This window comes from Nannospalax galili, unplaced genomic scaffold (assembly GCF_000622305.1).
Source record: "Nannospalax galili isolate Female #2095 unplaced genomic scaffold, S.galili_v1.0 scaffold1878, whole genome shotgun sequence".
Taxonomy (NCBI): Eukaryota; Metazoa; Chordata; class Mammalia; order Rodentia; family Spalacidae; genus Nannospalax; species Nannospalax galili.
Window position 1 is genome coordinate 247,153 of NW_008341752.1, and position 16,028 is coordinate 263,180.

The window sequence follows — 16,028 nt, forward strand, 5'->3', positions numbered from 1 at the left end:
TGTGGGTGCTGGGAATCGAACCCAGGTCCTCTGCAAGAGCAGTCAGTGCTCTTAACCACTGAACCATCTCTCCAGCCCTCTTTCTCTGTTTTGACAAGTGTGTAAACCTTAGTTGGTTTCCTCGGTAACCTTCTGGTAATATTTTTTGCCAAAGAAAACTTTACTATGAGGAGGACTTTGTCAAAGGCATCACCAGCTGACAAAGGCCGATAATCCAGAAAGAGTAGCAAAAACAGTGCAAGTCATCAGCTGTTGTGCACCATTGAGAACCAGATCCCAGCTAAGTGTGGTGGAGCATACCTGCAACCCCAGCACTAGAGGTAGAGGCAAAAGCATCAAGGTTCAAGGTCATCCTTGGCTACATAGTGAGTTTGAGACCTAGATAGAAGAGTGGAGGGGATTGAGAGAATGAATGAATGAATCTGCCTGGAACAGAACAAGGTACTCAGAAATGAGCCCTCAGCTCAACGGATTTTCCACAAAGGTGCAAAATATCACTGAAGAAGCTGGAGCAACTGGGCATCTATAGACCCCAAAGTGAACCTTCTCCTGCAACTAAATGAACTCAAATAGAAGTGTAAAGCTGCATGTGTAAACTGGGCAGAGCACATCAACATCAGCATGGTATTGTCCCATAGCTTTGCACAATGTTATGGGCAGAAAGTGAGTCGTTGGTGCACAAGGCTTCTCTTACTTCTTTCAACTACATATGACACTATAATTATCATTTACAGAAAAAAGCTCATGTGTGTACAAATTATCTCTGGGAGGAGACACAGGAAGGAAGGAGGTCTGTGAGGGGAGAAAGGATGACAGGGGTGCAGATGAAACCAATTCCTGGCTTAAACTTTTATTAAAAGTTATTTACTATTTTTCTGTGTTATCTACTTTATTTTTAAGAATATATCTATTTTTATTTTATGTCATGTGTATGAGTGTATTGCCTGCATGTATGAAAGTATACCCTTGTCATACAGTGCCCACCAAGGTCAGAAGATGGCATCAGATCCCCTGGAACTGGAGTTATGGATGGTTGTTAACCGCCATGTGGGTGCTGGGAACTAAATCCACTCTTAACCACTGAGCAATCTCTCCAGTCCCATTTTCTATATGTATAATTAAAAGCAGCCTGGAGAGAAGTGGTAAGGTGGCTTACTGGGTAAAAGCACTTGCCACAGAAGCTTGAAGACCTGAGTTAGACCCAGGGAACCCACATAGCAGGAGAGAACCAACTCCCCAAAGTTATCCTCTGACCTCCATACGTGCACTGTGGCACCCTCACCCCCGACACATACACATACACATACACACTATAGTACACACAATAAGTAATAATTAAAACAGCCTTAGAGAAAGATGGAGGAATGACTATGAAAAAAATTAAATTATTCCAGTAACAAAACTATTTACTATAGCTGAGTATAAGTAAACATACCTGTAATCCCAGAATTCAGGAGCTGAAGCAGGAATATTTTGAGTTTGAGCCAGAAACAGTCTGAGTGAAGCCCTGTCTCAAAAACAAACAGATTGACAGAGAAAAAACTATTTCCTAGGTTACATTTGAACTAAAGCACTAGTATTGAAAAATTTCTCATCTACTTTGTGAAGAGACTTAAATTTTTAAAATATTAATACTCATTTTACAAAAAAGTGATGCTGCTTTATCCATTGTTTTCAAAATGAAGTGAGTTTGGAAGGGTTTTTTTTTTTGAGACAGGGCCCTCCCGAGTGCTGGGATTAAAGGCGTGCACCACCATGCCTGGCTTGGAAGTTTTTTTTAAGATTTATTTTTATTTATGTGTATATGCTGATACGAGTTTATGAGCATCTTGTAATGTGCAGGTGCCTACAAAGGCCAGAAGAGGGCGCTGGTTCTTCTGGAACTGGAGTTGTAAGAGGTGATGAGCCACCTGATGTGGGTTCCGGGAACTGAACTTGAGTCTTCTGCAAGAGCGGTAAATGCTCTTAATTGCTAAGCCAGCTTTCCAGCCTGAGTTTGGATTTTTTTTTTTTTTGAAGTTTTATTCCTATGTAAGACTTGAACTAATTGTTGCTTATATTCAGCTTGTTGACAGCCATTGACACCCAAACGGGGATGGACACTAGGCAGTAAGGCCTGCTGGAGGTAGAGAGGGCTACCACATCTTCCCAGTTCTCCCAAAGGCCTACTCTGAGAAGCAGGAAGACACAATGTAGTTAGGAATTTGACTTTGGACTCAGGTAAAACTGGAATTTAATCCATTCTGCCACTTACCAACAATCTGACTAAGGGAAAGAAAGAATTCACCTGCATAGGCCTGCTTTGTCATATGTAAGCTGAATCATTACTGGGGGGGATGTACACAGACAACTAAGAATTCACAGAATTTCTGAAAAGTGCTCAGCAAAGTGTAGACATCAGGTGCTGGGGAGTACCAGGAAGTAAATGGCCGTAGCAGAGTCTTTGCAGTGGGTAGCCTTCTGGCATGGTCTCAAAGAAAAGGTCACTGTCATACGTCTGATGACACAGGTCCCATACACTGTCATCTAGAGGTGGGATGGAGAAAGTATTTCACACAAGAGCTCTTGTATCCTCAGCACAGGCCCAGCAATGGTACCAGGGGCAAAGGCAGGTGAGGAGACTTTATATGATGTCCCCAAGAGCACACAGCCAGGAAGAAGCAAGAGAAAAGAGCAGGTTCTCCCAAGACCCTGGTCTTAGTCAAGGACAGGAAGCCAATCATAGTGCATTCTAGGGTCTCTATGTAGCTCTCTGTGAGAGGGGCCTAGGCCCTGGCCCATCAAAACACAGTGTTCAAGGAGGGAAGAAAGCTATGTCCAAGATGCAGGGGAAAATCTCATTCCCCAACCCAGGAACCAGATGGTCACATTTTGTCTCCAAAGAAGGTACAGAGCATCCCTATCCTATTCTCTATTCTCCAGAAATACTGGGATCATTACAGTGGAGGGGTTTCTCTTTGGCATTTAGGGGCTTACAAAATAGAAGTGTAGCTTTAGGGAAGACACTTGCTGCCTTCCCGCCACTGTGGCCACAAGAACATGGCGGACTGGCAGACAGGCAATATTGGCAGCTGACCAGTGAGAGGTTAAACCCGGGATCCTGAGGGCTCTTCCCATGCTGGTTCCCCGCGATGCTTTACGATGCCTATTTTAGGGTTCCCTCACGAGTCTTGTGGTGTGGTCTGTGGTGTGGATAGTGGTGCGTTGGCGGCACCACTGGTAGGGCTGCTCTTCTGGAAGGTGCTCAGGCCTCATTCGTGTGTCCTGTACTCAAAACACGCAGGACGGCAACCAATACAAAACTTAAAAAATTTAAAATTCTACAATTGGTACTCAGGGACGTGGGTTACCCCTCCTCACCCTCAGCCACACTTCTGCTTGGGGCTGTGCCACTTACAAACTGTGGCTTGGGTAAAGCACTGTCTCCCTGGGCACGTTCCTTTATATAACAGGACTGACAAGGGGGCTGCGGTGAGGGTTGTGTGGGCAGGAGCGCTGCGGTTTCCCAAGGGGCGGACTCCGTTCCTCTGACCCCTGAGAGGCCCCAGCAGAGCAAAAGTGTAGGACAAAGAATCCAGCAGTGGTGACTGAAGCAGAGCAGTTCGGCCCTCCACCCCAGACCCCACAGGACGCCCTGAAGTTCATCTGCGTGCGTTCACAGCAGACCCCACAACTGCTGGCCTAACCAGTACCTAGCCAGCCACGCTGGGGCACCAGGACACCGGCAGTGCCTCCAGGAGCTCAAAACCCCGCGAGGACATGGACGCGGTGACGGGGCGGCAAGGGCTGAGCTGGTCTACGGTGCCTCCTCACCCCGGCCAGGGGGCTCAAGGCAGCTTCCCGAAGGGGGCGCCCGAGCTAGGCTGCGAGGATAACCGGAGCGGAGAACCCAGCGAAGCCGGCACTCCGCAAACTCGCATGCGCAAAAGCGCAGCTGGCGAACACGCGAGGGGACACCGAGGGAGGAGTTTGAAGACAAAGGATGAATTGCTGAGAAGGTGGCAATCACATAGCACAGCTTGGAGGCTCCTCGTTCTGGTGTTCCAGGGATCGCGCCCTTGGATTCTCCCATTCCTCCAGCCTTGCCAGTGAAGTAGCGGGGACCAGCTGGCGGGGAGGGGAGCCTGGTCGCTAGGCAACAAGCCCCACCTCCAGTCACAGCCTGTGTGCCCTCTCCTGGCGGCGCCCTGCCACTGCATCTGGCGTCAGAGAGTGCTGACCCACAGCCTACCCAGACTATTCTTGTGGCTGCCCGTGGACACGGTGTGGTTGCCCTTATCTTTCTGCACTTCAGTCTGGCTCATTCTACCTATTCCAGAGTCTGTACTGGATTGGCAGAGAGGGGAAAGCTTGGGAGGTGGGCAGCAGGTCCCAGTGAAGACGTCAGTAATTCGAGGAGAGATGGAGTGCCAAGCCAGCCTGTGAGGAGGGCACCAACGTGAACAGATAAGAGCCTTTAGTGTCAGTATTGTTGGCCAGCAGGGTATTCAAGGAGCACGGGTTGGGTTTCTTAGAAGACTTCAGGGTGCAGGGGTCCCCCAACTCAGGAGAGCAGTTAACCGTGGGCACTTCACAGAATAAGAAAGGGTAGTTACAGACAGACAACTTGGGGTCACACCAGAAGAAGGCAAGGCTCCCAACCCCAAGCCAGTGAAGTATAGCACTGGAGCAAGCACCTGCCTCACTTGGTCTTTTCTACCCTGCTGGGTACACCAAGGCTTTAAGAAAGATGTTGGGTGGATTGTGGGATGACAGACTCAAAGCTCTTAGGAATCCTCCCAACTTCCTGGACTCCACTCAACAGTGATCCTACAGCAGAAAGCAAAATTCTCCCCTCCCACACAAACCCCACAGCCTAAGCAAGCTTCTTTTCCTTTCCTTGGTCTGGAAGAGTGTTGTCCAGGTGCTCACTAAAGACTGTCTCCTATGTCTGTGCTGATCAGAAATGAGAAAATAGCTTATACTGATTAATGCAGCCTGGCTGGAATCTTTCAAAATGTAGTCTAAACTGTGTAATGAAATACTGGCCCAGCTGTACTTTGCTGTGCTACAGGTCAGGAGTCCTCTTAAGACAGAGTGAGTGAGGCTAAGTGGGAAGACTGACAGTTCAGTTCTTGGGTCAGTCTAGTCCAGACTCCCTGCAGCATTAGGCCAGGCTGAAGTCAGTGCTGACCTGCAGGCCTCAGACCTTCAAGTGCCTGCTTTTGCCCCAGAGAGCACTTTGTAAAACAGTAACTGAAAGCCTCCCACAGTGGTACCTGTTTTACCTTCCGCAAGGTAGACACAGGCCCCTGGTCTGCACCATCACACTGGTTTTGAGAGAACAGACTATCACTTCTCAGTGACACTCCTGCACCTGTCCTAGGACTTAGAAAAGTGCCTGTACACCAACAAAGCAGCATGTGGCCAGCCTGCTCTCCTGGGTACCTGTGCTTTCCTCACCCTGGGATCCTTCACTCCAGCTCCCTCCTGACTTCTGCACCTATGGGGAGTGATCACCTCTTCTTCACCTCACTTCCTCTGACCATGCCATAGCCCCTCCATCTCTGTTTCTGGCCTAGTGCCACTGGACTAGATGCCATACTTCTCAAGGGCAGAGCTAGACATTACCAGATCCAAATCCAGCTGAAGACAGGCTCTTTTTTTTCCTTCAGAACTGGATATTGAACCTAGGACCTCAGGTTAGGCAAGCACTCTAGCACTGAATTGTATGCATCTTCATTCTGAGTCCTGGGATGCCTCTTTAAATGAAGGAACAAATGTAAGAGAAGGAAGCAGCCCAGGAGCCTAAAATAGCAGAATGGGATCAAGTTGTTTTTAAAAACCATGTCCCTCTGTAGATACCATAAAAGGAGCTAGAGTAGGGAAACTTTAAAAAAAATCTTGACATTTCGTGTGCCTATATCTGATTTCCTTAAAGTTTCCATAGCTTAAAATCGTGATATAGTTGGGAGCCTGGAGAATCTCAATTTTGAGGCCAGCCTAGGACACTTATTGAGAGCCTGTCTCAGAATCCACTCCCCAAATCATGACTATAGTAATAGAGAATCTAGCTTGCCTCTGACCATCCCAATTGACACCTAAATTCAAGGGTAGGGAAGGTAGACCTGGAAGACTTACAGATACTGAACCCAGTGCCCCAGAATCCTTCACCCAGGTCCCTGCCTGCCTAACAGCCTTCCATGAGGATTAAAGTGAAAAGCTCTCCACAAAGATTCCTTGCTTAGTTTATTCAACAGTCAACTGTCCTTAGAGAAGAATCTGCCAGTGCCACAGGTGATTCACTGTGCTGTTCTATGCTCTGAGAACTACTTTAGTGCCTATGAGCTTCCTACTATAAAAACATCTGATAATGAAACAAACAGACTTTTTTAAACCAGAAAGGATGCTTATCATGGCTTGAGCTACATGGAGAAGCCAATGTGGTCCAGTGGTTTAACAGCTGGAGAAGGGTTAGAGGCAGTGGCTGGCCAAAGGCGGGGTGCTGCAGAACCTGCTGTCAACACCCCAGTCCTGGCTGCTGGCACAAGCCACCTGCATGTGCTGGGAGTCTTGATGTTTGTGGTACCCAGCCCCAAGAATCAGGCAAAGGCGACAGAAGGCTGAAATGGATAGTGCCTTCTGTCTTGAGTGGAGCCTGAGGAAATCAAAGGCCGTCTCGAGGGGTGAATCCCATAAGCGGCATGACCCAGGATGGTTAAATTCATTTCTAAACACGTGCTTCACCAGCTCCCACTCTTCAAAGCACTGGCCCTTCCAGGCACTTTCTTCTTCCATGTCCCACCTCAACCCCAATGCAAGATCCAGAGAACCTTGAAAACACCTTCCTCCTCCTATCTTGAAATGTTGAATTATCTGCCATCTTATAGCTATGAATATCCTTCCTCCCTATACAACACGAACACAGGAGAGAAAATCATTACTGTCGTAGACCCTCCCCCCAGCAGCCTACAAGGTGGCCTGCAGCTTAGTTGGACTGCTCCCGAGAAAAGAGCTGGCTGGGCTCAGTGGGCACCTCTGCATCTGTGTTCTGATTATCTGTGAAGGACAAAGAAGATAAATGGATTTAGAAAGAGGGCGAATCACCTGTTGTCAGGTGAAGATTTTTCTACAAGGTTGTCTCATTGTCCCCAGACATACCCATTCTTACCCCTCCCACCTACTCTACCTTCGTTTGCTGGGCAGGAGACTAGCATTCTAACTCTGGCCACATGGAACAGACTTGAGTCCCCTGTTCAGCCCAGCTCCTCATAGCTGATTTTGCCCGGCTCTGAACCTCAGCTTGCCAATCTGCAATGATGCCATAGGCGGAGCAATAAGGGACAGCTAACTTTACAAATGCGTTGGTGGCTTCTGGCTATAGTTTGTCTTCAGAGGAGCCTTGTGAGGTAGAGATCAGTATTAGTCCACTTAAGCAGGAGCTGGAATCGAGGTACTGAGGGGAGAATGTGCTTATCTAAGGTCTCAGGGTCAGTAAGGGTAAGAGCCAGGACTCATGCCCAGGCTACCAGCACCAGCCAGCACTATACCACCCACAAATCAAGTAAATGTGCCACAGGCCTCAGTTTCCTTGTCAGTAAAATCAGGATGACAGCGCCAGACTCAGCCAGCTTGTTAGATGGTTTTCATACTTGTATTAAAGATCTCCTTGAATTTACCAGCCTTTTCCAAATCACTTAGAAAGCCTTAGAAACTTCAAAGCCTCACAAAAGAAACCCCAAAATAGATACAATTTTTAAAAGGACTGGTGCGATGACTTAGCAAGTAGACACTTGTGATGACCTGAGTTGATCTCTGGATCCCACAAGGTGGCAGGAGAGAACTAACTCCTTAGAGTTGTCCTCTGACCCTCACATGTGCACACAAAATAAATACATACATAAAAATTAATTTTTAAAAAGAAAGAAATCCTAGGATCTGGTGAGACAGCTCCAATGATAAAGTGATTGCTTTGCAAGGCTGAGAAACTGAGTTTGATCCCCAGCACCTACGACAAGCATGGTGGTACATGACTGTAATCCCAGCGCTGGGGTGGTGGGGATGGGGGATCCCTAGGGCCTGCTGGCTAGCCAATCTAGTCTAACTGGTGAACTCCAGGTCAGTAACAGTGAGATACCCCTCCGAGGAGGTAGACAGTGTTCCTGAGGATGACACCCAAGGCTGCTGTCTTCTCACCTCCACACACATGTGCATATATATATATATGCATATCCATATATATGGATACACACACATATGCAATGTGTACATGCATTAAAATTTTCTTTAATTTGGAAAAAATCTCAAAGTGTTTACATATCTCAGAGGACAGCTGACCCTTACACTACCCTTGTGAGGGGAACCTTACAGATGGGAAGCCTGAGGTCTCCCAGGCAGCTGTGCAGAACTGTCAGACAGGCTCTCTAGCCCGTGTAGCAGGGTTGGGAGGGTGATAACGGGGGATCCAGAGTGGCTTCTGCTGTGACTGTAGAACCCACCACGATTTAACACAAAAAGGCCGGAAGCCTCTGGCCTACCAAACATACTGTGAGCCCACGTCCCACACACTTATGCCTACAGTGCTGCTAAGGTGAAAGAGTTAGCCCAGCACTTGAAGTCTAGATGAAAAATCCTTCAAATACCATTCCAACCCCCTTAGGTGCATGCTTATAGACAAGAGAGATCAGCCCAGGGCAGTTTAAATTCGGTGCCCTTCTCTCCACCCCCACTTCAGATGACTCATCTTCCTCTAGAAAGTCTTTCTAGTTTATCTGGAAGCAGGAAGATCGGTGGTCTCTTACCAGTATTCTCCTTGTCGGTTTCATGCAGGATGGTCAGTGAGGAAGCTGGTGGTGATGGTGGTGGCGGGGGATGCGGCGGAAAGAGGTAGCCTGGTGGGAGGATCTGAGGCTGCTGTGGCTGTGGTGGAGGTGGCAGTGGTGGCAGTGGTAGCGGTGGTGGCAGCGGGGGCAGCGACAGTGATGCCAGCAGTGGTGGTGGCGGTGGTGGAGGTGGAGGTGGTGAGTAATGTCTTGGCCGGAAGTCTATGCCTGATTCTGACACCTGCATGGACACACAGCAGGAAGGGCTGAGAGGGGGCCAGTGAGCTCGGTGGGCTGATCAAACACATCTTTGATTCCTTCAAATGGGGGTTTCCCATGGGGCAGTGCATCTCTGTGGCCCAAGACACCAGATACTTAGAACAAGGTGTTCAATAAACACCAGCAACATGATTGAAGTCAAGAAGGAATACAAGCCTATCTCAGATGAGCCTGGGGACACACCTACCTCATTTTGAGGCCAGGACACCTCCGCAGGGTGCTAGGCTGGGAGGACATGAAGACTGCTCCCTAGGCCTCCCACTAGGGAAGAGGAGATTAGAGGAAGCAGAGTAGCAGGAAGGCAGGGAAAAGGGTAAAGAAGAGGATGTCCCTGCAGAGTGTCTCAAGTGTCCCAAGGACAGCAGTTTGTGGGTGAAAATAATTCGTAGGCTCTTAGGTTTGAAACAGCCTCCCAAATACAGGTCTGAGGCAGATGTGATGAGAGTGGTAGGGTAATCAGCTCTCTAAACTCTCAGTCAAGTCTCTCCCTGGAACACAGCCCCTGCCTGGGACCTGAATGGCAGCTTGGGCCCAAATAACCAACTGAAATCACACTCCACAAAAGTGTCTGGCAGGCCTGTCAGTCAGAGCCCTGTCCCGGACGCCAGGCTCAAGCTTCTGTGTTGAGCAGACGGTGTGGTGCTGGCTCCAGTTGGCCACAGTGCCGCTCTTTGTGTGGAGGCTGGTGGTTCCGACTCTCCTGGGCTACAGTAAGTGACTGAAGTGAGTACCCGTATCTTTCAGGCTGCCCAGCAGTGTCATGAGAATCAAGAGTCAAGTTTGTTCTACCTCTGTCTGAGACATACAACAGCTCAAAGCAGGGCACCCTCGTTCCACACTAACCAGCCAAGTGCTCTGAACCTTAGGTCTCAAACAGGAGTCCTGTGACTTCGGTGCTCAGCAAAGGCCCTTATAGCAGTTACATTCCACAAAGTCAAGGCTCATGGTCTTTGTGGGCTCCCAGAGCCTTCTGGCTCCCAACTCTGAAAAGCAAACTCCACAAACCAGGCCCAGTGGTCTCAAGTGTCCTAAGGGCCACTATATATAGGTGAAAATAACTCATAGGTTCTTAGATTTGAAACAGCATTCCAAATACAGATGTGGTGCAGACATGATGGGGGAGTGTTCTGCATGTGTACTCCTAGAGATACTCCACCTGTGACAACTGGCCTTCTGGGACTGAGGACCAATGAAAGCAGTAAGAGAAGCTGAGATAAGGAAGAATCTGAAAGGGAGCCAGGGCTGGGACTTACCAAGTCTCTTCCATGGTAGGGGCTGCAGGAGACAGGCCGGAAGCCCCTTTGTGAGGGCATCCGCAGGGCTGAGGATGCATCCTGGTAGTCCAGTGGGAACGGCTGATAGCAGGGCGCAGTGCAACAGGTAGGGCACTGCATGGCAGGCTCTCTCTCAGGATACCTAGCCCTCATGTGATCAGAGTTGAATCTCAGAGGATACCCTGAGAAGACAAACAATGAAGGAATCATTAAAAACAGCTCAGCTGGGCATGGTGGTGCTCAGTCATTGCCTGGTGGTCCCACAGACCCCTACACTCTGCTTCAACTTCTGTTCCTGCAGGCCTGGTATGTGTTGAGAAGCATTTCACAGACAGCTTCCGAGGCACTCACTCGTGCAGCATCTCACACCCATTTTTTACCTCACTGCCCTGAAGTGCTTCAGTCCCGCCCCACTGCTCTTCCACCCATCTCAAGGCCTTTGCAGATGCTGTTCCCTCAGCTTGCCTTTTACTATCAACCTCACTCTACCCTGGAGTCCTCAGTACAGAAAGTTCCTGACTTATAATGGTTCTACTTAATGCTCGCTTAACTTTATGTTGGTGCAAAAGTGATATGTACTCAATAGAAACCATACTCAGTTTTAACTGGGGTGATGTCCAGTGATATATTGTCTGAAGATGCTAGGCCAGCATAGAAACTATAGCTGTCATCCAGCCAGGTCATCACCAGGGAAAACTGACACCACACTACAGTGGACTGTGTTACAAAGCTAGGATGTGCAGTCAGCTATGAGTAGTAAATACATATTCAACCTAGGATATCTTCAACTTAACAATGGGTTTATCAGAATGTGACTCTATTTTAAAAAATATTTTATTATTTTTATTTATATTTATTTTATGTGTATGAGTGTATTGCCTGCATGTATGTAAGTGCACCCACGTCATGCAATGCCCAAGGAGGTCAGAAGAAGGCACTAGATTCCCTGGAACTGGAGTTACAGACAGTTGTTAGCTGCTATATGGGTGCTGGGAATCAAAACCAGGTCCCCTGCAAGAGCAGCCAATGCTCTTAACCACTAAGCCATTTCTCCAGTCCATAACTCTATTTTAAATCAAGAGCATCTTGATTAGGATTACAGCCCATTATTAGACCTCTATACTTTAAATAGTATGATTATTTGAAGACATTATCTTCCCATAATAACATGATCCCAGAAGGCAAAGGAGGTGTCAGTTACCTGTCACTGCGACAAATACGTGAGGCAGTTTAAAAAAGGAATGATTTATTTGGGCTCACAGTTTGGGCACATGGTTGCTGGCTCCATTGTGTATGGGCCATGGTCAGGCAGAACATCCTGGTGGAAGGGTATGTACGTGGAGCAAAGCTGCTCCCTTCATTTCATCCACCAAACATCAAGGGAAAGGAGCTTTCCCTTTTATATTTATCCTATCCATGCCTCTAGGCAATGAGATGGTGCCACCCACATTCAGGGCCTATCCAATCCCTACACCATGCCCTCTTAGTAAATTTCCTCTAGAAGTGGCTTTACAGATCATCCAGAGGTGTGTTTCATTCATCTGTGCAATTCTCAATCCAATCAAATTGTCAATCAAGGGTAGCCATCACAGAGGCTGGTGAGATGGCTCAGCACATATGCTGCCAACCTGCCAACCTGAGTTTGATTTCTGATCTCCCGTGTGTGCTGTCCTATATGCACGCACACTCATATGCACACTTTGCCAACCTGCCAACCTGAGTTTGATTTCTGCGACCTATGTGGTAAAAGGAGAACCATTCATGCAAGTTGCCCTCTGATCTCCCGTGTGTGCTGTCCTATATGCACGCACACTCATATGCACACTAATAAATTTTTAATAAATTATTAGCCACGGGAGATTCTTTTCTCCCCACCTCTTATACTACTGGGGTCTAGCACATCTTAAGCTTCTGTTTGTTGAAAGGTGGAACAAAGAGAAACACTTCTGCATACTTGGGAAGGTAGTACTGTCCTAGAATCGCTGTTTTAGGTCTATCTTCCCCATCAAGCAGCTACTTCCTTAGGGACACAGGTTTCCTCACCAACTCCCAGAAAGCAGAAATGACAGCAGACCATTGGGACCAATTTCCTTAGTGTAAAGACAGGAAGAATCTTGTCCAAGATTACAGCGAGCAGCCTACTGACTCAGACCTATGCCCTTTCTACATTGTCAGAGGCAAAGTACCAAAAATATGTCTGCACCCCCAAAGCCAGGCTTTTCTTAAAGCCTGGAAATCTACGTTACTTGAAGTTGTACTTTAAGCCTGAAAAGCAACACAACATAAGAAACAATGTAATTTATGCACAAAGCAAAAAGAGAAAAAAGCAACATCTCAGTAGAACAACTGTTCCCTCGGGCCAACAAGTTGGTGCTTTATGACCCACCACATCCAGTGAAAAGGAGGGAAAGAGAGAACAGGTGCATCATGTCAGTACGCTGCAGAGAAAAGCCTCTAACTCTGCAAATGGCTGGGAGGGTGAACAGGCACAGTCCCGCTGAGCCAATCACCTACACAAGTAAATTCAGGAAGTCTTCAGCAGGAGAAAATGGCGCGTAGGGGCACGCAGGCGCAGAGGGCCAGACTTGTGGGCGAAGAGGGGGCGGTGACTGGGAAGGAGTAATGGGAGGGGGTGGTGACGGGGATGATGGGGGGTGAGGTGGATGATGAGGGGGGCAGGGCACGTTGCTGCTCCAAAGGCGGGAAGCAACATACAAGCCCACAAGAACTGGTCTTTCCAAGTCCCTGTGGGGGCGCCACTAACAGTTTCTAAGGCGCCATTTTTTTCACTCAGAAAAATGAAAAGGCAAAAAACCGCATCCCAATGTAAAAGCCCCCCACCATCCATTCTTTCCCAGCTACCTTTTTCACTGTTGTAAAAAGCCACCCTACCCAAATCCCTGTTTTGAGTAAGGTTTCTCAAAGCAAGACTGCTTGGGGAGGGCATTTTCCCAAAGCAGCAGAGCTGACCTGGGATGCTTAGAAGCCAGCATGCCGCGGGACCCGCGGGCACCGTGGGACTGTGCGGAGACCGGGGGACAGTGGGCAGGACCAAGCCGCAGGTTGGGGCTTACCGAAGTCGGAGAACGGCGGTCTGGGCACTGGCCGCAGTGGCAGGTGCAGCTCCGGGCAGCGGGGCTCGGTCCTCGGGGCCTCCGGGCTGAGCTGCGGCAGCCACACCGAGGGTCGTTCACTCAGAACCGGCTGGAAGGTACTGGGTCTAGGGCAGGCGCGTGGCTGGAGAGCGCTCAGGCCTGGGCTGCAGACCAGCGCGGGCTTCCTAGCAGCAGCGGGGCCCAACCCTGCACCTCCAGAAGCCACCAGGGGCGGCGGGCAAAGGTCTGAGCTGGGGGCGGCAGCCATGCCTGGAGCCCCAGGAGCCAGCTGCCTGCCCAGGGCCGCCTCCTGCTCCTTGGCAGCATCTTGTTTATTGAGCATCTTCTGTGCAGCCATGATCTTCTGGCGCTGGGAAATCAGGTAGCACTTATCGCAGATGCACTGTTTCCAGCGGCACTTGCCTGCATGGCCCTTGACCGGCACCAGGAAGCCATGGTTCCTGCACCTTGAGCACTTGGGAGTGCAAAGCATCTTGTCGTCCAGCTTGGCAGGCTCTGCTTACACACACAACCACCTCCTCTGGAAGCTGCAGGGCAAGTGAAGCAGGAATGAGTGGTGACCCACAAGTCTGTGGTGCAGGGGACATCTAGATACATTTGTATGGTTACAAGCGGGCGACTGACCCGGAAGCTGCAACAGGCTCTTGCATTTTCCTTCCTTCTAGGGGTACAAAATTTGGAGCGTTTCTGAGTGTTGAGTGCAATACGTTCAAAACGGAATGTGTATTGCATGTACGTCATCTTCGGCACTTGTCCAAACTTTGTATTCCCGCCAATCTGAAGCTGGAAAATATTTTGTATATTTAAAATAGGGGAAAAGGCAGACTGATACTCAACGGTCAACAGTTCAGTTTTAAAAATTCCCGAGGAAGCTCTTAGTAAACCCCTTCCATAGAAAAACTTTGGAGGAGGCCAGTGATTTTTCCTCTCCCCAAAGCTGCCCCTTCGGCTTCATGTCATTTCTCCCACTGCAGAGGAGGAGCCATTCTCAGTTGTGCTTCTAGAATATTCTGAGGAGCTTAGGGCAAAGTGATGGCTGCTCACAGGTGTGCCCTTGCAGAAATTCTTATTTCTTAAGTTTTGTTTAGTATCAGGGTGCACTTCTGGGGTGCTCTTCTGAAAAATGGGGTATTCTTGCTGGCGTCCTCCAAAGTAAAGCATACCTGATGTTCTAAAAGTAGAAATGGGGCATTTTGGCACTAGTTTGGATCACTGGGTTTTTGGTTTGGGGTGGGCACCCAACTTTGCTGTGTAATCCCACTAGAAAGAAAAAATAAATAAATAAATGAATAAATAAATAATTTTAAAAGGCAGCACAACAAAACCCCAGAAAACCCATAAAAAACAAAAATCTAATAACCAAAAACCACACAGCCCCTGCCACTTTTTAAAAACATTATGGCTCATGGTTTAAAAGAAGTAGTATCTCTGGTGTTTTTCAAATGTTTTTGAAACTTAAAAAAAATGGATCGTGCTTTAAAATAGAAATAGCCTGTCTCGGATCAGACCGGGTCAGGTCGTGTTGACACTATCAGAACTGAAAATGACCACGAAAGTGTACGTACAAAGCACGTTCACTGCACAGTGAGGGTTTAGCGAAGCTCCCCTAATCTTTAAGCTCCAGCCATTTGATCGTGAGCGGGAAGGAGTTGCACTGGATATGTGGAAGCATTAACTGTGTCTCTGTAGGATCCACCCAGGCTGTGGGCACAGCCTCCATCCCGATCAGCTGCTGCAGCAGTAGTCTTGGGCTTCCGTCAAAACCCCTCTGGAACTCCGGGCCCCTGGGGCCTTGGTCCCCAGCTACGAGCCCACGCAGCTCTGGAGGAGCCCAGGAGGGCAGAGGTCCTGTAACCGGTTGGGACGCCAGCAGATTTGCCAGCCTGGGCGACTCAGATTTGTGCAGATCTGCACCTTCAGTTTGTAGTGTTCTGGGCATCCATGTTCTGGAAAGTGACAAGTCCAAACCCCCAAGATCACTGTCTTTTATGACCACCACTTAAGGGATCACCATACTTTGAGAAGACTTGCTTCAGAGACCCTGATGTGGAGCTCAGTGAATCTGGCAGGTCGTTGACTAACAGTGAGTCCCATGAATCTGAAGTGATTTGGTTGGTTTGGTTTGTGCTGGGAATGGAACCCAGAGCCTCATGCATGCTACCCAAGTTTTGTTGTGGCTGATGATCTTGTTTTGTTGTCTTTTGTTTGGGGGTTTTGCTTTCTTCCTTCTGTCAGTTCGGCCTGTCCATCCCTTGTTCTTTCTGAGTAAAGTCTAGCCAAGCTTCATGCTTTCAGGCTTCCCTGAAACTGGATAGCTCAGACAGGCCCTGAACTCGAGATCCCCTGCCTTTAGGCTCCTGAGTCACTGTGATTATAAGCAGGCCAGCTACAAATTTTACAGTATAATCAGGGACATTAACTTATTCATAATCTTCTTAAAAATAAAAATCAGTGATAACACTGAGGCACAGGGTCATCTGAAGAGAAAAAGGGAGGTCACTAATACCTAAGCTGAAAAGCTTATAGTAGGATCAGTTATATATAAGGAGCTATTAGTG

The 16,028-nt window shown here is 48.4% G+C and overlaps 1 protein-coding gene across 1 annotated transcript; it reads right to left on the bottom strand.

Annotated features, from left to right (window-relative positions):
- Nucleotides 1-6,223: 6,223 nt before the first annotated feature.
- On the bottom strand, nt 6,224-13,948 carry Dmrtb1 (DMRT like family B with proline rich C-terminal 1). Its single transcript, XM_008837290.2, has 4 exons — nt 13,429-13,948; nt 10,334-10,536; nt 8,781-9,042; nt 6,224-7,038 (listed from the first exon to the last, which is right to left on the bottom strand). Exons 1-4 carry the CDS (start codon nt 13,940-13,942, stop codon nt 6,968-6,970), a joined length of 1,050 nt encoding a protein of 349 aa, XP_008835512.1. The 5' UTR covers nt 13,943-13,948; the 3' UTR covers nt 6,224-6,967.
- Between the last annotated feature and the right edge of the window lie 2,080 nt (nt 13,949-16,028).

Bases quoted from the DNA above. Each gene is read 5' to 3' on its own strand.
- Dmrtb1 (XM_008837290.2), bottom strand. From the start codon at position 13,942: ATGCTTTGCACTCCCAAGTGCTCAAGGTGCAGGAACCATGGCTTCCTG. The intron at 10,537-13,428 runs GTAAGCCCCAAC...TTGTCTTCTCAG, and splicing joins ACCGCCGTTCTCCGACTTCG to GGTATCCTCTGAGATTCAAC. The intron at 7,039-8,780 runs GTAAGAGACCAC...TGTCCTTCACAG, and splicing joins AACCGACAAGGAGAATACTG to ATAATCAGAACACAGATGCA.